At 37.9% G+C, this 20,162-nt stretch overlaps 1 protein-coding gene across 2 annotated transcripts in view; it reads left to right on the top strand.

Moving 5' to 3' along the window:
• PPP1R21 (protein phosphatase 1 regulatory subunit 21) overlaps nucleotides 1–14,723 on the top strand; it is a 34,651-nt gene extending 19,928 nt beyond the window's left edge. Inside the window, exons 13-22 of one of the 2 annotated variants that reach the window (XM_014877443.2) lie at nucleotides 363–455; nucleotides 1,297–1,424; nucleotides 1,793–1,945; nucleotides 3,541–3,633; nucleotides 4,770–5,003; nucleotides 6,431–6,466; nucleotides 7,644–7,760; nucleotides 9,388–9,486; nucleotides 11,502–11,630; nucleotides 13,446–14,723. In XM_014877443.2, coding sequence (XP_014732929.1) covers nucleotides 363–455; nucleotides 1,297–1,424; nucleotides 1,793–1,945; nucleotides 3,541–3,633; nucleotides 4,770–5,003; nucleotides 6,431–6,466; nucleotides 7,644–7,760; nucleotides 9,388–9,486; nucleotides 11,502–11,630; nucleotides 13,446–13,475 — 1,112 coding nt within the window. In that variant the 3' untranslated portion in view covers nucleotides 13,476–14,723. Of the gene's footprint in view, nucleotides 1–362; nucleotides 456–1,296; nucleotides 1,425–1,792; nucleotides 1,946–3,540; nucleotides 3,634–4,769; nucleotides 5,004–6,430; nucleotides 6,467–7,643; nucleotides 7,761–9,387; nucleotides 9,671–11,501; nucleotides 11,631–13,445 lie in introns of those variants that run through there. The other variant, XM_088161039.1, reaches the window with a different exon arrangement.
• Nucleotides 14,724–20,162: the final 5,439 nt, after the last annotated feature.

Genomic DNA, 20,162 nt, shown 5'->3' with positions numbered 1-20,162 from the left:
TGATGTTTCTTACAGCTGTGAACATATCTTTCTGTATGTATGTCTATTTTGTATTTTCATAGCATATGTATGATATGAAAAGATACTTCATATCTTTTTGAGACCAAAACAATTGATATTTATGAAATCTGAATAAAAATTAGGGAACTTGAAAGTCTTTAACCTGCCTGCTCTGACAAAATTGGATTATGTATATTTGATATTGAAGGGGAAATTTAAGTAAAAGAATCTATTCCAATGCATACTCCATACAAATGGGTCTAGTAGGTGGAAACTGAATTATTTTCAAAGCTAACTTTTTTTAATTCATGGTCAAATCTTAGTGTTGTGGTTTTCTTTTCCTTCCTATGTGTTACTCTTAGGTACAAGACCAGAAGGACTCCTTAGGACAAATTACAACTTTGTGTTTACAAACATTGCTGCAAGTCTTCATGGATTCCATGACATTTTAAAAGGTGATAGTTGGGAATGTTGTCTTGTTTCAGCTTTGCTTCTTTCTTGTTTAGCATAGCAAATGTGCACTTTCTCTCTAACAGTGCTGAATGTGATAAATCTGGTTTGTTTTACCTTTACAAGCTAAGAACTAATAAATAAAGAAATAATCCATAGAGACGAACTGAACTTTTACTAGTCATCTGTTTAAACATTAAATTTTCATAATTTTAAGCAAAATTGGGTTTTTTCCCAAAATAGCAAAATATGGCCCTACTTTGTAGAGTCCTTGTTTTAAAGAAAAAAGAGGAGATACTAAAGATTTTACACACAATGAGACCCTAAACCAAGAGTTGTAGCATAGATAAGTTTAAAATGCTTTCTACCTCTTAGTATGGTCACTATAATGTAAAGTCAATCCAACTTACACTTTAAAGGTAATGCAGAAAATAGAAGTAATGAAGAAGCCTGTCAGTAGAATTCATTAGCTATCAACAGAAATATTCTTCTTAAAATCTCACACTCAAACTCCAGAATGTTTGATTTCTCTCTTCTTTCTCAATCACAACTAACTTTGAACTTCTTAAGATTACTTCAGATTACAGTTTGTGGTGGTGATGAGCTGGGATTTCTCCATAGCAATAGTACTCCCTTTTAAAATTGGTGCACATTGTTCACTTGTCAGGCAACTACTTTTTCTTTTAATTGGGCCACATTGAGAATGTTCTTGCATGATAAATACTTGATTCTTTTTAAATTTTGGTGTTGTTGAAATTAATATATTTAGGTTAAGATGCTTTTGTGCGTGACTTTCAAAAAGTTTTGTATTCTTAATTTGCCATAAATGTGCTTTTCATTTTCCAGATATTTCCAAGCATTATAGTCAGAAAGCTTCTTTAGAACAGGAAGTTCCAACTGCCACACAGAAACTCATAACTACAAATGACTGTATTTTATCCTCTGTTGCTGCTTTAACAAATGGAGCGGGCAAGGTAATGGCTATTTTTGTTTCAAACAGTGCCTTCACTTGTGCAGATTTTTAAGAAAGAAAACTAAACTTAGCTGAATGATTTAGAAAATCTTTGTGTGCCTCTGATATTAATAATCTGTAGTGACAGGTTGATTCTTGTGTTATCTTCAGGCTATGAGTTAAAAACAACTGAGTGAGTGATAAAAGTAGATACTGTGAAGAGGATGCTTTGTTTCAGGAAGGTTTAAGTTACATGGAGCCTGTAGCTTGTTTCAAAGTCTTGTTAAGAAGTCCAGTTTCACTAAATACTTGTCTTTTGAAAGACTGATTGCTCGAATGGCTCTTTCTGGCCAACTAAATTCTAAAAGCCATTTCTCTTGATGTGTCTAGATGGCCTCGTTCTTTAGCAACAACTTGGATCACTTCACCACCTCGTTGAGCTATGGCCCCAAGGGAGGAGCAGAGTTTATCAGCCCTCTCTCAGCTGAGTGCATGCTGCAGTACAAGAAGAAGGCAGCTGCTTATGTCAAGTCCTTGAAGAAGGTTTGTTCAGCCAGCATGCTTGCACAGAGAGCACCCGGTTCTCTTGATAGTTGGTTGTGCCAGGGAGAATACAAACTAAGGATTTGCAGTGTTTAGAATGGAAGAGACTCTCTGAATATGACAGGTTTTGGCTGAGGAAATGGACCCCTCAGTGCAGTAATGCTACTGAAAACTTGAGACAGTGTAATTGCCCTTACAACTGAGGGTATGTGGCAATTCTGCCATTACCCATTTCCACTAATTATTTCTGTGCCAAGACTCCAAGGAGAAGGAGGTGGCTGCTTATTTATATTTCCTCCTGTATTCACCAGGAATATGGAGCAAATGAAACCATATTCTTAGAGTTGCATTCACTGGAAGACATAGGGGAAAAAAAAAAGGAAGTATCCTGGAGAAAATGTGCTGAACCAAAGGGTTGAATGCTGTCACATCTCCCTGTTGCCTCCATTAAAATTAACAATTAAGCTTAGCAGTTGTTACTAAATCACTTATTGCAATGTCCGTAAAGAGGATCTTAGATGCCTCTGATCATTAATTAACACTTGGAGTTTTCTGAGCACTTTTTAATCAACTGTATCTTTTGGGGCATTATTTCTGGAGAGCTCAAACTGATTTTACCTACTGCCCAGTAAGCACTTGGAACATGGGGTTTTCCCTTTACTAAAATGTCGAGATTTTCATGGGTTTAGGTCTTCAAAGAAACAAGAGCAGTTGTTTGTTGCTGTACAATTGTTTATTGTAGAAGCACATCAGTCTCAAAGGCAGAGTCCAGATTATCAAAGTCTGTGTTAAAGCTTTCTAGCATAGAGTCCTGGACAGAGACAGGAGCAGCAGCTCCCTGGTACAGAGTCCTGAGCAAAGGTAGCAGCTCCCTGGTGTTTCTTCTTCTGTTCTTCTCCTCTTGTTCTTCCTCTTCTTCTTCTATATGTGGTGGTGGTGATGATGATGATGGTAGAGGATGCCTTTTCCACCTCAATACAGGGGATTTTTATTTGTAAATAATCCAATGAGCTAGAAGCATGAACCAAAAATATTCCTTCTAAACCTATTAGAATTATATCTCTATAGTATGAAAGTAGTGTTAATTCTTACACATAAATGACACATATAGTTCTATCTATTCATGCAAATGGTTCTATCTGTTCTGTCTAAAAAATGTAAGAAATGTTTTTACTATGTTTGCATTATGTCTGGGGCTAAGGTTTTGAACTTTTACTGTGGCCTAAATTTGGCACTACTTTTTAGGGCTTTTTACTCTCTTAAGGCACTTAAAGCATATTCTCACTTACTTAAAAGGTAAACTTCTGCTTCATATCTATGTGACATAATAATATTTCTACTCACTTAAAACTAAAGCTTACACTTCTGCTTCATGTCTGTGTGGCTTAATAGACTTTAATTTCTCCAAGGGTTTTAATTCAATCCCTACATTCTGATTTCTGTCTGAGGGACTCAGAGAGGCTTCTGTTTTACACACTCCAACACTAAAGTAAAGTAGTAACACTAAAGGAAAGTATTAAGAAAATAGAAGTAGAATACCTGTTCTGATCTAGTGTGTAACATGTTTTGAGAGGGGTTTTTTGATTCTTCTGCAGCCTTGTGCAGATTCAGTGCCTTATGAAGAGGCTTTAGCCAATCGCAGAGTTCTCCTGAGTTCTACAGAAAGCAGGGAAGGTCTTGCACAACAGGTATTGTGGTATATGTTGTACTAACATACATGTTAGTGTAGTTTGTAAAGGTAAACTTGTATCAACGTCTCCACATTTATGTGTGTGGTCATTTATAGGTATGAATAAATATGCTGAACCTTAAAATTAGACTGTAGATGTCTTGTAGAGTTTTGAAAGTAAAACCCTTGTCAGGCTGGGTTGTCTGTAGAATGTATGTGTAGATAGATATAGGAGCCAGGATTATGCCATTGATACCTTCATTTGGAAATACAAGAAGTCAGGTAATCTTTAATAATTAAAATAAATGCAAAATAAAGACAGGAATAAGACATACTGAAGGATTAATTTTTAGTGTTGTGTACTGATTTGAGTCCTCTTTTGGACTATGCAGGAATTATTAGCACTGATTAAGAGCAGGGATTTTTCTTTTCAGTTAGGGTAATAGATTGGAGTTTCTATCTTTCATTATGCATATATATATTATTTTTTTCTGAAGCAGGGTGGGTAACATGGTGTTTAAAAGACCTAAACAGTTTATCCATTGCCTCATATGAATGAGAGTAACTTATTAATACTGACCCTTACTTATTAGCTTGTATACTCAGCCTGTGCTTGACACATTGTTATTAAACTGTTACAGAAGCAAACACTTCAATTATTTGTTTTTTTGTAGCCGCCAATACTCTAAGTATATTAGTAGGAGGGAAATGAATTTCAGCAGAAATGTGCAGTGATTGGATGTGTTCTGTTCATAGTTGTTTTCTTAGCTGGACAAAGTGGGTGGTTCTGTCTGTGTGAGGTGGGGCAGCTGGAAAGGGACAGTTTGTCTTTCTAGTGTAGGAAAAGGTAGTGATAGTGTCAGATACACATCTTTCAAGTTTTTATAAGATTCTCCCCTGCTTTAGTGTTTCACCTAGTACAATGTTACCAGTTTTATGAGCTGTGCATGCTTCAAACTAATTAAATTGTGTGGCCATTTTGGACAAAGAGCCACAGCTAAACACGCAGCTCAAAACAGTGGTTGTTTACCTGCTACACTTTGTTAGCTCACTTATGTAAGGGTTTGAAATAATACTGTCCTCAAACATTTCCTGTGTGTGGTTTTTTTCCTCCCTGGGTTCAGTAACCTGGACTGTAAACTTTACCTCCTAAAGGTCCAGCAGAGTTTGGAGAAAATTGCAAAACTTGAACAAGAAAAGGAACACTGGATGTTGGAGGCCCAACTAGCTAAAATAAAGCTAGAGAAAGAAAACCAAAAACTGAAGAACTCTCTTAGTGGACATTTAACTGAAACTATCCAAGAACGTTCAGTTTTGCCAAATATAGCAGAACAAAAGAAGGAAACCACAGAAAAGAGTCTGAAGGAACCTATTAAGAGCACTAGTCTGGTAAGTGACCTATCCCTTCAATAGAGAAAAATCCACTTTCTTTAGTAGCAGTGCTGTTTGATCAGTGGAACACTGAAAAGGAAAGCCTTTTGACTGTATTGAAAAGCATTCACTCTTGGGGTCCTTGTATTTGCAAAGCTGCTTGCAAATTCTTTCTGCAGAATTTGGCACTTCTTGGATTTGGAGACTTTGTTTGCTGTCTTTAGTATTGTGAAGGTATTCTTGTAGTTCTGTTCTTGTGTAACTGAGGGGGAAATAATAGGTGCTTAACCTACTGGTTTGTCTGTAGTTAGAAAACTTTGCAAGTGTTGTGTATCTCAGGTTGGGCCTGTGTTTCCATCACTTTTGTTCATCTCTAGGTATATTAAAGCAAATGGAAGTAGGTAGGTAGTGTTTCTAAATGGGTTTGAAGACTTATTAGGGTCAGTTTGGGTTCAACAATTGCTTTTGGATGTAGCATGCATTCTTTCCTTGCTCTTCTATGTTGGTAAATGGCTTTTTCCTGTTTACTACACATATTTAAAATGAATTGGCCTTTCCTCTGAATTCCACTTCTGAAGTGGCATAGTGGTATTAACAGGAATGTCATCTGTAAGAAATAATAAATCTACTCAGCATTCAATAGAATTCTCTCTTTTTTTTTTGTTTGATTTGTGGGGTTTTTTTAGGCTTTTTGGTGATTTTTTTTTCTGTTTTTGTTTTGTCTATTTTTGTTTTTCCTACTTTCCTGCTCCAAGATAAAAATAACGAGTGGATTGTTCTGAAATCCCCAGTTTTGAAGTAAACTGGCATCTTAAGTTTTTGATCCTCTACTTGAATCCTTGGGAATTTGAGGAGCATGTTACTCACAGGTCAATATATTGTATGACTATTCCCCATAAATATAAATCTCTAGTCTTGTTGAGATCAAGGGGGGAAAAGCCCCTTTTACTCTCTGTGAAGATATCCTTTCATGAAACCAGGTACTGGCTTACACTGCCCCTGTAGAGTTTTGTCAGTACTTACTAGTCAGAGGGGAGAGGAAGGAATTTGGAAGGTATTTAGGAAATCCAGGTTGACTTTCCTTCCTCTTAAACATGACAAATAATGTTTCAGTGTGCTAACGTGACTCTGAATTAGTTTCATATGATCAAGCAGTTACATAACCATACGAGCCCAGCTGCATCTTGTTGCTTTTATTGCTTTTTCCCTGTGTACCTCATAAGAGAGAAGATATATTTTTGAGAGTTGGTGTCAGGTTTAATTCTTTTCAAGGCACTCATGTAACCACTCTTGTTTATGTTACAGGTGGAAGTACTTAAATTCTATTTCAGTTTGAACGATTGCAAGATTGTTTAAATTCAAAATCCTTCTATGACTAAAACCAAAATGCAGCTATGGTACCTATTCTTCTGCAGTTATTAATTGTATTTTCTTCCTTGTTCTAGATTGGAATGTTGACTGTAACTACTGATAATGAAAAGGTAATCTGTTTTAAACATTATTAAAGTCCATCTGTTAGATACTTCAATTCTGATTCTGCTAAACTTATTCCACACGTCTAATTACCAAGAATACTCCTGTATAATGGCACAAGTTGACTGTGTAGTCTTTATATACTAAATGGTCAAATTTCTGAATTCCATGTGTTCCTTAATTTTCTTCTTCTGCTAGAGAACTGTTATTTGGCCCATGTAAGCATTTTGGAGCAGTGTGAACTGGAGTCAGGGTCTGCTCTCTGTAATTTGAGGAAGGCACTGGTCTGTCTGTGCCTCAGTAGCCCAAAATGCATTCCAGGCCTCAATTCTTAACCCTCGAGGAAGGGCTCAAGCTGCATAAAAGACTCTGGCTGCAGTGCCTGGGATACAAAGCAGAGGTCACACTGAAACAAGCCTTGAACCAGCCCTTGGACTAAATGTCAACTCTTTATTTTGCCCTTCTATAATGTAACACTTGCTCCAGCAGGAACTTCAGAGAGTAGGATTTGCTGCTTTCCCTTTTCTGATACCACAGGGAACTGATGCGTGGTTTAGTTCACTCCTCCTTGTCTTCTGAAAGTGTGATTAGAGGGGGGTAGGGGGCTAGATGATAACTGATACAAGTTCTTAAAGGCTTCTGCATAGTGCTGAACTTGAAGGCAATGACAAATCATGTGAAAGCTGACTCCAGTGAGTAAGTCTGTAAACTACTGAGTTGTTGGGCTTTATTTTTTCTTTTTAAATTTCTAATGTCTAAAGAAACTTCTGGAACATGCAGCATTAGTAATAATTATGACATTTGTATACTTCTGAAATACAATTAGGTGAAGGAATTCCTTGTTGTGAAGAGACAGTAAGTTTTCATGTAGGTGAAAACTGTTCACTTCTGCAGTAGATTTTCATCTTCATCAGATCCTTGATATATTAAAGCAAGTTAAATTCTTACCTCTTCAGTCAGCTCTTTGTCCTGTAAGGAAATCTGACATTAAGAGTTCCCATCAGGGTGACAAATTGCAGTATGGCCTGCTGTAATTTGTCTGTTATGTTTGGGGAATTAGACACTTTTTGATAGAGCAGCCAGGGCTCAGAAGGAAAGAAGAAAAAGTCTGTATAGAGGCAATGTTGTGATTCAGGTATTCAATCTACTAAACATAAATGTTGTCTGCTTAAATGTGTTTGCCAGGTTCCAGATGTTGAGTCTCGTGAAGACCTGATAAAAACTCACTACATGGCCAGGATAGCAGAGCTGACCTCTCACCTGCAGCTTGCTGACAGCAAATCAGTGCATTTCCATGCTGAGGTGAGCATGCAGGCAATGACAGTAAATCTCTTTTTGAACTTCCCACAGGCAGGTGCTATGATAGTGAGTTTCAATATATGGAGCATAATGTTTTATAAAAATCTGTTCCCTGAATATTTTTTGATTGTGGTCTAGCATGCATAAAAACAGATACTGTAAGAGAACTTTTTATGTTTAATAAATCCTTTGGTAGCCTTGTCTTGGCTGTATTAAGAAGTATAATGTGTGTCATATATAGGTTTGTTCACATAAGCTGAAGCAGCTGGCTTTACTTACCAAGGAAGTTTTGACTTAATTTTATAGTGACGCTGATGTCATTCAGAAATATTTGAGTGTATTATGAAGTGATGGAAACAGCTGTCCTGAGAAAATTCGCTCTTAGGCATAAGTTATGCTGCAAGAATGATCAAGATGATTCATTGCTGTCTTGGTTTGAAAGACAGGTATTTGCTAAGAAAAGGCAAGAGCCCCTTCCCTGAGATGGAGAGTGCAACCCCCTCCCTTCCAGTTATTGTAGTGTTGGAATCAGGGGCTTTCAGGCAAAAGATATGGGAGGTAGGAATAACAGTTCTTTACTAATATATCTAACAAGGCAAACAGCAGAAACAACACCAGCTATAAAAACTGACAACAAAACAGAACAGTATAACTCAGTTCCAGTCCTTTTTGGCTGCAGACTCCGTGTCTCTGCCCTCAGTTACCGGTGCTGTGGGCACGGCAGGGCCCGAGCAGCTGAAGGGGCTGGGTGATGGCGGCAGCGGCCCAGGTGTCAGAGGGGTGGAGGAGCGACTCCCCCCTCACGGTGTCGGTCGTGGTGCTCGGCAGAGTGCCCGGAGGTAGTAGGATGAAGTGGAAAGGCAGCAGTGTGATGTCTGACAGCGGGAAAACGTGGCTCCCGGCATTGGGATTGCGGGCAGGGTGGTAGGTAGCAGCACCGGCCGTCTTCCTCCGACTCCAGGAGAGAGGGAGAGAGCAAGCCCCTGCCCCACCTCTCCTTTTCCAGTGTTCCCTCTCTTCCCACCCCGCTGCTGGACAAACTGTTACCCTAGCTAACTGAGCTAGGGTGTAGCCACAAATACTTAGCATAACAATGGGGAAAATTCCACAGAAAGAAAAGGGAAAAATTCTATCCCTAACAATTGTATCTATGTTTTCATTTCAAGTCATGAGAGAACTTTTCTTGAAAGTAGTGGCTGTTTTGATTTGTGTAATAAATGATGTGGAATACACCAAAGCTCCAGGTTAACAGAGAAAAGCCTCTTAAATATATTTTTTTAATGGAAGATGACATAGTATGGAGGAACCATCTTTTCTGCAGTATTTGAGCTTTGTGTGAAGTGAGTTGTTTATATTGCTTTTTACTTATGAAAAGTTTTGTAGCAGCTATGTGAAAAATACAATATTTAGAGGATTTGCAATATGATAGCTCTGAAAAAATTAAACATTTAATGCGAACTCGTCCATTACCTCTGCATTTAAAAATGTGCACAAGCTCTGACTGAGTTTCTTGAAATCCAAGTATCACAGAAAGATGGAAAAGTCCTAAGCAACCACTTAAGGATGCCACAAGGCAATACTCTGGAACTGACTTTTGTTCCTTCTACCCTCCCTATCCTGTTCTTGGTAGTGTCGAGCACTTGCCAAAAGACTTTCTCTGGCAGAGAAGTCCAAGGAATCGCTTACGGAAGAGTTGAAGCTCGCCAGTCAAAACATCACCAGATTACAGGCAAGTAAATTGTTCTGTAATGTAATAGTTGCATTTTGTAATCATGTGTAAGGAGAAGTTGGAGCAGAAAAATTACAACCATCTAGCCTGGCCATGCCATTACTAGGTCCTGAGTTGTGGAATATAAAAAGTCTAATGGTATGTAGACAAGAGCCTTAAATAATACACTATAAATCCCAGGTATAAAGTTGAAGTGGAACATGCTTCCAAGAAAATGTTATAGTGGCCAAACCTGTGTGTTTTAGCACATTTGACGTCAAAGATTTTCATGAAAATGAGAGAGTTGTAATATCAAAAGGGGTGGTTGTGTAAATAATTTCAGAAATTCTTAATCCCTACTTGCACCTGCGTCTGAAAGTTTTAAAAATGCCAGGTTGATTTGGATTTTTTAACTATAGATACCTTAATACTAAGTAGAGATAGTTTTGGGGTAATCTTTAAGAAGCTGTTGTTAACAAAAATCGACTCTTGTTCCATCCTGTGAGTGTCCTGTCGCTTTGTCTCTATCCACAGAGCTGATAAAGGAGCCAGTACTACAATGAAGTAGAAAGAAATACACAATTCCTTTGTGTTTTCTTAGTTCATATCGTTATTGCTCATCTGTCTGTGATGCTCCATAGAGGAACTCAATTGCTCAATTGCAAAATTTTTCCATACAGGCAGTGAATATAATGTTAGAAGCTTTGAACTATTGTGCCCATGAACAATTTTTTTTAAACACTTTTTTGATTTGTCCCTTTAAAAAATTCCACAGTCGATGTTGAACTCAGCATGAGATGTTAATTTCCAACTGCATATTAAACTTCGTAGGAAAAGATAGCAGGCACACACATTTGTATGTTTAGTAGTCTGCATAATACTGAATAATAGACTTATTTAGGTTGGAAGGATCCTCTGAAGGTGATTTGTCCTCCTCCTTTGGTCAGAGCAGAGAGTTCAGATCAAGCTGTGGAACTGGATATTTCCTATACAGCCATACTGGTTTCTGTCACAGTCACTCCATGTCTTAGGCTTTGGATTGTTCCTCGTTCTGTCCTTGGTGATTCAGCTTTCCTGGGCTCCTGTAACTTCTATGGCAGTTTTACCTGTGACCTTTCCAAACAGACCTTGAAAGAAGCCAGAATCGACTCTTCTTGAGTCTAGGATTGCTGTAGTTCTACTATTTGTCTTGGTTCCCTCAGGATCATGACTTCCACTAACTCATGGTAGCTGGAGCCAAGGCTGCCATTGGCTTACACATCCCTGACCAGCTTACTTGTGAGTAACAGGTCCAGCAGAGAGCATCTCTTGATCCCATTGAATCAAGAAATTCTTTTCCATACTCAAGACAACTCCTCAGTTGCTTGTGTTCCACCTTGCTGCCCTTCAAGGCCATGTCAGAGTAGTTGAAATCCCTTATGGGGATCAGGGTCTGTGGATGGGAGATTTTTATCTGCTTGCAGCAGATGCCTGTCATATCATCCTGTTGTTCTCCTACTTATGAGATTTAATACTCTTCAAGCCATTTCTTCACAGACAGCATGATTTCTTCCCTTCTGTCCTTCCTGAAGTGTGTATATCCCTTCATTGCTATGTTCTACTCATGCACACTATCCCCCCATGTCTCTGTAATCTCAGAGAGATCATAGCTCTCTCTAGCTGCATGTGGAGTGGGGATTCTCTCAGCTTTGGAGGCCATGTGTGTTCTTGTGCAGGCCATGCTTTAACCCTATAAACACTACTTGTTTCCTGGCTGGAAGCAATGGTAAACTTAGCTGTTACTCCTTTTTGTAAGCCATAAAAAGTGGGGGAGAAATCTAAGGAAACAACAAAACTATAGGGAACAAACCATGCATGAGACTTCAGGTAAAAGAAAAGTAGCTGTTGACTTCCTTTCATAAAACTGGTTGGGTTTTTTTAGCTGAATTGCACACACTCAGCATCAAAAGCTTACTAAGTGGAGGTGGAAATGTGCTGCTTTGCCAGGTATCACCAGTACTGAGCCAGGGTCTCTGGTTATTTCATTTTTCCCTTAGGATGAACTGATGACAACAAAGAGGAGCTACGAGGACCAGTTAAGCATGATGAGTGACCATCTGTGCAGTATGAATGAAACCTTGACTAAGCAAAGGGAAGAGATTGATACACTAAAGATGGCCAGTAAGGTGAGCTGGCAGTGCTGGCACAGGGCCTTGGCTGCAGCTGGGGGTGTAAGGATTTCATTTGATGTTCCTGCAGTACTGTCCTTGGACAAACAACCTCACAAGCTGTAATTCTTACTCTGAGCCAGTTGGAAAGAAAACTTCAAACTTGCTCCTTTGTTTCAGTGAACCAAAAATTCTTGCAAAACATACATGTGGGAAAGAACAAGCTCTTCATGTCACTGCTTCACATTCTCATAGTGTACCCTCTGATGGCAGATCACTCAATTTTTTTGTTTAAACTTGGTGAAAATGGAACTATTTGCAAATCCAGCTGGTGAGGCTGGGTGATTATGATTAAGTTCTGGGTAGAAGTGTCCCTTCTGCACTCCTTTTGGTTGCAGCATACTCTGTCCTTGGCAGCTGGTCTCTTTCTCTGTTTTATTTCCATATTCTAGATTGTCTGTCCCTTGTGTAGGAATGAAAAATTTGCCACTCGTATTCTTCTGTGAACTTGAAATGAGCACTTAAATTCTTTACTGGGAAAGGAGTCTACCCACTTGTGAGAAACAAATTTTTAACTTACCTAATGATGAAAAATACAGAAGTCTGCTTTTTTGAGCAACCAGTGATTAAACCATGGTATATCCTATTGTGATGCTTCTAGTGAAGAACAGATGTTGTGAAAGCCTTTGCCCTTTGCTTGTCTGACTGTGAAACAAATAAATTACCATTATTCTCCTTAATTGTGGGATGCATGGAAGCAGGTATCACTGAAGGAATAAAAAAAAAAAAAGAATAATTTAAAAAATCCATGTTCTGATTAAAGATCCCATTATGGTGATTTTTATTTTTTTAGAGTAAATTCTTCTCCCCACTTTTCAGATTGGAGTGTTTTAACTTGGTATTGTATTCTTTAAAATAACTTTGTGGTGTATAAGCCCTTGTGTTTCCAGAAGGAAGCTCTTGGCCGCATACTGACCAAAGCATTTAATGTTTTTATAAAATGTTTTCTGGAATTTCTCACTTGCCATTCTTCTAAGACTTCTAAAACTTCAATCTGTCTGTAAAGACCTCAGAATCTCACAACAGAAGCTACACACGTTTTCAAATGTTACCAAATGTAGAAGGGGATGCAGTTGAAATCCAAATTATGCAGTTAAAGCCCTTATCACTTAGAGAGAGTTGTTAGTTAGATTCAAAACAAATGTTATCTTCAGGAAATAGGAAGACTGAGAATTGCCAGAAAGTAACTATTGCACAAAACTTTATTTTAAGCTCCACATTTCCTTTCTGGAATTACTGCAGGTCAAATGTGAGTTGGCTAGCTGTGGAACAAACTCTCTTCTGAACTAGGAATAATCTGTACAACCTGAATTAAAATAAAATCAGTTTTATAAAAAAACCAACAGTATGATGGGGGATTGATTTTTAATTTGATGCAATTATTCTATGAGAAGTTATTTGGAGTACCATCTGAAGGTGGATTATGATTTGACTTGCCTTCACTGCCCTTTCAATGTTAGTGGTAATTAATACAATTGAATGTCTTGGGGTGTTCCTCAAATGTCTTTCACAGGTTTCAGTTGTAGTAAGGAACTGTTGTGCTTATTTGAGATACCTGGTACTTGCCTCTGCTGTGCTTATAGAAATAGAGGAATTTTCAGAGCAAATGATTACAATCTGTCAAAAATTAGAAGTCTGTGAACTGTGTATTTTCAGTCTGACTGTACCTTATTTGCTGTAAGCATGAATTATCAGACATCAAATTTTGTATGTTACCTGTCTAGATTTCCTTACTTGAATGATAACATTCTCTTTGCTTGTTTCTTCTTGCAGGGAAATTCTAAAAAGAACAAAAATCGATAGTTTACAGCTGAGTCTTTGGAAGCTGCTGCTGCACAGGATGCAGATAGTGACCATTCATTATCCAGTTCCTGTTTGTTCCAGGAGGCAGAGGCTGGTATTGGGTCTAGTAAAAACTGAATTGGTGCTGTAAATGGCTTTAAAATATTTAGAACTTGTAACAGATAAAACAGAACTTAATGTTGGCTCTAAACCAGGAAATGCACATTCTGTGGATAATTTATATAGTAATTACCTTCAGTTTTTACTGTGCACTTTTTAAAACCAGGTTTTGATTTCATGTAACAACTTCAGATTTTGTATATTTTCAAATATGTTTCTGCATTAACAAATTTGGATTGGTGCAGTAAGTGTCTATTTTTGAGTTCTACATTTAATGGTCAGCACATGTACATTCCATTACTTGTTAATAACAGTTTAAAAATGAGTTTGGAGATTTTTTTTGGCCATGCAAGCTGTGCAGTTACTGTAAATGTATTACTCCTGTTCTCAGCCCATTAGAATTAATCAGAATTGTGGCTTGAAATGATTTTTACGAATTCACCAAGTAAATGGGATCATTGTTAGACTGCAACAGTGGAAACCTTTCCTGCTTGTATTTGGCACTTTTTGAGGTAAAGAGCATAAATAGCTGAATTGGGCTACTTCAATGAAATTGCTTTAAGCCATTTCTATAACATTTTGTTTACACATGTATGTATATATATATTGGTTGAAATAGCTGTTTAAGGCTAGAGGAAACTGTGATTGTCATTTGCCCCAACAGAGTGAAACAATGTGTGTAGAATAGATCAGCTTACTGTGCTCTCTTACAGTAAAGAAGAATATGAAATACGTAGAACATTTAAACACTGAATTTGCAAAAGGGCTTCATGGAATTAAGTTGTGGTGGATTCACTGTGGGGATGCACATGGCTTTTCCTGTGTTCAGAAGTTTGTGAACTTTAGGCCTCTCCTAAGATTTTTTTTTTTTTTAATTTTTTTTTCAAGTGAAGTTGCGTATCACAAGTTTTCATGGCATTGATTTGTTGTTGGAGGGTGGGATTGGGTTTGGTTTTTTGGTTGTGTTTTTTTGGTTGTGTTTTTTTTCTTTTTAATCAGATGCTGTGCTGCTTCACACTTTCCACATCAATCTTCTGTTCCATAATTCCCATTATGGCACTTATTTGTCCCACAGGGGTTTACTCTGATATCAGATGTGTTGAAATGTATTACCAGTATGTAATAATAAAATCAACCACATGAAACCAGCTTGATGTTTTCCTTACTTCTGGCTATGCCCGGGCTGCAGAGTGTGACATTGTGGTGGGGTGTTCCAGCTTTTGCTGATGTTGTTACACCAGTCTAGGTGCTCTCAGTGCTTCTCTTTGTTCTGATAGGTTTTCCTTTCAGAAATGCAAAATAGAAGTGGTTGTGAAAGTGAGAGGAAATGGGGAGAGCCTGCAGGGTTTCTTATTGATGTTGAATTAAGAACTATGTGCTGGTGCTAATGAGGGTTGGGAAGTGTTGGCTTTCTCTCCAGCCATTTTATGGAAGCAGATACAGCTTCAACTGTTTCATTTAGGGTTGGGAAGCTAATTGCTTTATTCCAGTTCTTTTGAAGCTGCCTTTTCTGAGAACTTTCGTCTTGCACTGAAGGTACTAATCCAGTTATTTTAATTCTCGGAATCAAATTGCTGAACTGATACTACTTTTGCTGATACTATTTTTCATAGGTTGTTGCATTCAGAAAAGGATTTTGCTTAGGCCATTTTTTGCATGTCTGAATAAAAACAGTGTGTGTTTAGAATTTGCATTAAAAAAATCAAATGCGTGTTCAGAGTATACCCCAATGTCCAAGCTGAAATTCATGTAGAATGTATAGGCATTTATGTACAATTCCAATGTACATCAGTTTATCAGCATTTTTGCTTTGCAGTGTTATTCAGGAATGTATCTGGGTGTCCCCCTCACCAAGCAATAACCATGCTCAAGAAGAGACAATTCTGGTCACTTATGCTGCCTTCAGGTTTTCAAGGAAATCTTTTGATTAAGTTCTAGACAACTGTAAACTATCAATACCCAAAAATAAAATCTGGCAAAAGAAATTTAAATCGGTGTTTTGGATACTGCTGTAGTAGTGTTGTAGGGGGCCACGGGATATTGCATTTAACTCAGTGGCATTAGAAATTGGATCAGGTGGAAATACCAACTCCTTGTTACCTGCTAACCAGGTGATGCTGAATCTTTCTCAATATCTCAAATGCTGTTAAATGTCTAAATGGTTAGTGCACAAGGCTTTGCTATTAAAAAACTGAAGACTTGTTTTAACATTGCAGCCAAAAATCTTTGAGGCAAAGTTTGCCAGAAAAATTATTTTGAACTACTTTGTTTGCAATGGTATATGCAGAGCATCATGGAATGTGCAAAATCTGGGCAAGGAAGTTTTACTAATAGAACTAATCTTCAAAAATGTACAATGTGAATGTTTGCCTTCTAGGTGGTTAATTGGGGAAACCAGTGAAAAAGTTTTGTAAAGTGTAAAAGCCTTTAGCACATTACAGTGTAAAACCAGGGTTAAAGAAAATCCCGGATGTCAGTTACCTTTTTAATGACAGTTGACTATGACACACAAGTTTTTAAAGCATTTTTTGAGTGCTTAATTCATTTCTCCGTAACGTTGGGTGCCCCATGAATAATCTCTCACTCTCAGGCTTAAGTGGTTAATTCAGAAAACAGCACTATTTTAATGGTTTTAATTGGATTAAAAAAAAAATCTTCCTGAGCTTTGTTTCAAAGTTATACTAACATGTTCAAGGCTTTTAAAATGTTCAGCTGTCCTAGATTTCTGAAAGCACATCCCCAGTACCTATTGTGTGTGTACAAAATAAATATTTGTTGTAATCAGGCATTAATTTAACTTCAAGATTGCCCTCTTAAGAACCACTGCTTCATCAATTTGAAACTGCCCAAGAAGCACCAAAGCCATGGTCCATTTTAAAAGGCCTTAAACTCTTAGAGGTCACAGATTCCCCCGCCTGAAAGCTTAACTTCTAAAATGGGGATCTTAGGCTGTCGTCATAAGCTGTGTAAGGGTGCATGTCATTGCTGTTTGAATGATGATTATTTTTAATTGTTACATCTGTAATTTAAACAGCAATCAGCTGAAGTGTTTGTTTATCAATGGATGTAAAGTACCCAGGCTGGAACAGGTTTTTTTACTACCTTTGGCTGTTTATATGGTTATTTTCCCTTTTTCCCAAGCCACCTTCATTTCTAATTTGTATTTATAATCCTGCTGCTTCACCTGCCCTACCTTCCCTCGCTGGCAGATGAAGTTTTGGTGTGAAGGTCTTTGGTCCAGAGCCTCCAAAAACCAGATTTGCTCTGACATGCAAGGCAATTAGAAACAGGAAAGGAAATAAACTTTGTATCCATGTAGTGCCTATCAGGAGAATGGAGAAGTTATTTACTGGCTTGGCTGAGCAGTGTCAAGGCTGTGGGGATTTTTTTATTAGTGTAAATCCAATGATATATTAAACTTTGGAGAACCATCTGGCCCTGTAAATTGGGCAAACCTCTTGTTTAATACAGTCTGTATGTAAGGTAATTTGAGAGCACTATCTTAGCAACAGCAGGGTCATAATAAAAACAAAGCTTAGTGCAGTAAAAAATTGTAATTGCTGCCAGAGGCCTGATTACTTCCTCCCACGAAGACTGGATGCTGCTCTAGGAATGCATGTTCTGTCTTGGCATTTTCTCCTCTGTCACTACCTGCAGTATTGCTTAGCTGTGAATTCAAACCACGTTTGTTTAGAAGAGGCTATTTTTGCCCAAATTCCCGAATATTTATTTTAATCACAGAGTTAAAAACTTCCTTTAAGTGCAGTTGTGCCTGCAGTGCTGCCAGCTTGGTTACAGAGGGAGACAGAGAAGAGTTTGGGGGGACCTTTGTAAAGCAGGGCCTGAGCTGGGCTGTGAACTGGAGCCCATGGAAACTTGCCTGGGGCAGCTCTCATTGTCTGCCTCTGCTGTGTGTGGAGGCAGCTTTAGACACGTCAGGGCTCATTCAGAATCACCCAGCTCCTTACAGAGGCAAAGACTCGCATTCTGCAATGCTGAGCTGCGAAAAAACAACTCTGTGATTCTCCTTGGGCTTAGTTTGCAGGGCAAGACACCCCACTACCAGCCCTAAAAAGAACTCTCGTTATGAACTTCTTCCATGGGAATTGCAGAGATAGCATAATAGTAGAAAGCATAATTTATCTGTTTCAGCACTGATTCACCGTGTGAGTCCAAAACTTTCTAAACTGATGAGGTCTTAACTAATGAAGAAGCCTTTGAATCCCAGGCCTGCTGTGAAAACTGTAGTTATGATCTCCCATAAACATCATGGCTTTGTCCTGAGAAGTTAAACCCATAAAGCTCAAGAGTCCAGGTAGTTTCCAGTTATTTTAGGCACTAGGGAATCTTTCATGAATTGACTTGACATCTAGTCAATGGTGGCATGCAGCTCCCTTCAGGCTCTGTCTGTATAAAGTCCTTTACTTCTGAAATGAGTGTGAGAACACCTTACATCACCCTTTGTGTCCCAGACAGAGCCTTCATCCTTACCTGCTCTCCCTTAAAGCTTCAAGTTTCTTTTCTCTTGGATTTAAAAGTCTTCAGTTTGTGCTTGAATAGTGAATGCAGAACACTGTATCCAAGAAAGATTATTTTAATGAAATTATGAGCTTGAAGAGGTCTGAACTGAGAATTTCAGTGCAGTTTCATTAACTGCAGCCTTTGGCCTAGGGAACAGCTGTAAGCCTGGAACTGGTGCTGCACCTCTTCTGTGCCTTATATTTAGTGACTTTTAAATTGTCTGTAACATGTGCAGGGTTGGACAGAAAATACGAACCTGGAGAGGGGACAATCAACTTGACCAAAAGTTTCTTTTGAAGTCTGGAAAGTCTGGTTTATTTTTAGTCCAAACAAGCAGGCAAGAACAAGTTTCTCTTAGACTACTGATGTAGCCCATGAGGTCAGGAACATTTGAAGCCAATAAGGACTCAATTTCTCACAAAAAGGGCATTAATATGCTAAATTTCTATAACCAATTTGTATGTAATAAATATATATCATTTAAATAGTGAGTATACTAAGCTTGTAAGTTTCTAATAGCAATTGTACTCAGAGAAAGATGGATTCATTTATTGTGAAGAGAATTTGAGTTTTCAAAGCAAAATACATCTTAGTTAAGATGAACTTTTGCAGAAATTTCTTGCTAAAATAAAAGCAAAGCAGTAGAGAAAAGAGTTAAAATAAGTCTAGAAACAAGTGTTTTTCTGTCTCTATTTACAACTATTTGGTTCTAGCCAGATACGAACTGACAGGTTTCAGTTTTGATAAAATAGTCATAGATGGTAAACATTTTACAAACAGGCAATATACTGCAATTCATGTTAAAATCAATTTAAATATAGTCAGCAACGTAAACTGAATTTGTTAGTGTTGTAAAATGTTGAATGAGTTTTATAAAGGCCTCTAGCAACATATAATACCGTATCTTTATGTGAAGTGCTCTTCAAATTGTATTTACAGTAGAAATAACTTCTCATAGTTCTAATTTTTCTGCATATACTGTTCATCAAAGTCAAATTATATTAAGGAATTTTAATTTTAGTATCAGGGGTTTTTTTCCTCTGATGCTTGAGTTCATATTGCACTGAATTATTTTGGAAGAGAAAATGAGAGCAGAATTTACTGGGGAAGAATAATCTGTTCTTGAAAACATATATACTTGTTTCAGCAAAGGAAAATCTGATCTGTTTTTAGATATGCATGCTTTGACAAGAAGATATGATAAATTAATACCCTTCCCACTTGAAAACTATTGGGAAGAGCTAATATGGAAGCTAAACAGGAAAAAAAAGTTTCATTGAATGTTGTGCAGGAGTACATGGGAGTTCGAAGGACTCATTTTGGAGTATATAGAAAAATATTAGAAATTATTTCAAGTTTCCTGGCATTTTGGTAAAACAGGAGGTATTGATCCACTGATTCCCTCTGCTAAGGGACTGGGTGTGTCCTGGGAGAAGGCAGAAGACTGTATTGTTTATGGAAGATACAATTTTTAATGGAAATACAATTTTGACACCAGGCCTGGATTTCAAGGGCAGACGACTTACAGGGATGGAGTTCCCAAGGGAAGAGGTTGGGATGAGGCCCTGGCACTTCCAGGGCTGCCATGCTGGATGAGGGAGGCAGGTGGAGATGCCTAACCCTGTGGCTGTGAGCCTGGAGACCTCAGCCTGGCACTGCTCAAAAAAGGCCTTCAAGGAGAGAAGAATGTGACAATTCACTGGCTTGCAAGTTACTGGTTAAATTATGGTGAAAAAATTCCGTGCTAAATTTGGCACTGGATTTTTTAAAAATCAAAGTAACAAACACAGAAATTTTTATACCATGAATGGCCAATGTTCATCCCAGTGCATTTTGAGTAATGGTGTTAAGCTTATGGAAGAATTTATTTGTAAGGAAAAGCGTACTGAACACTTCAATTGCAAATGCAGACAGAGCCTGAATAGTACTTCCCATGCATTAAACAAAGAAGTAGGATTGCTTCTTTTTTGCAGAAAACAAGAAAACTTTACAGGGGAGATAACTGGGACAAAAGAAACCAGTTTGCAGAAGGAGGTCCTTCCTTATTAAAATACAAGGGAAATCTCA

This window comes from Sturnus vulgaris, chromosome 3 (genome assembly GCF_052056855.1).
Source record: "Sturnus vulgaris isolate bStuVul1 chromosome 3, bStuVul1.hap1, whole genome shotgun sequence".
Lineage (NCBI taxonomy): Eukaryota > Metazoa > Chordata > Aves > Passeriformes > Sturnidae > Sturnus > Sturnus vulgaris.
Note: the sequence above shows the minus strand (reverse complement) of the source record. Positions and strands in the feature narration are given on the sequence as shown.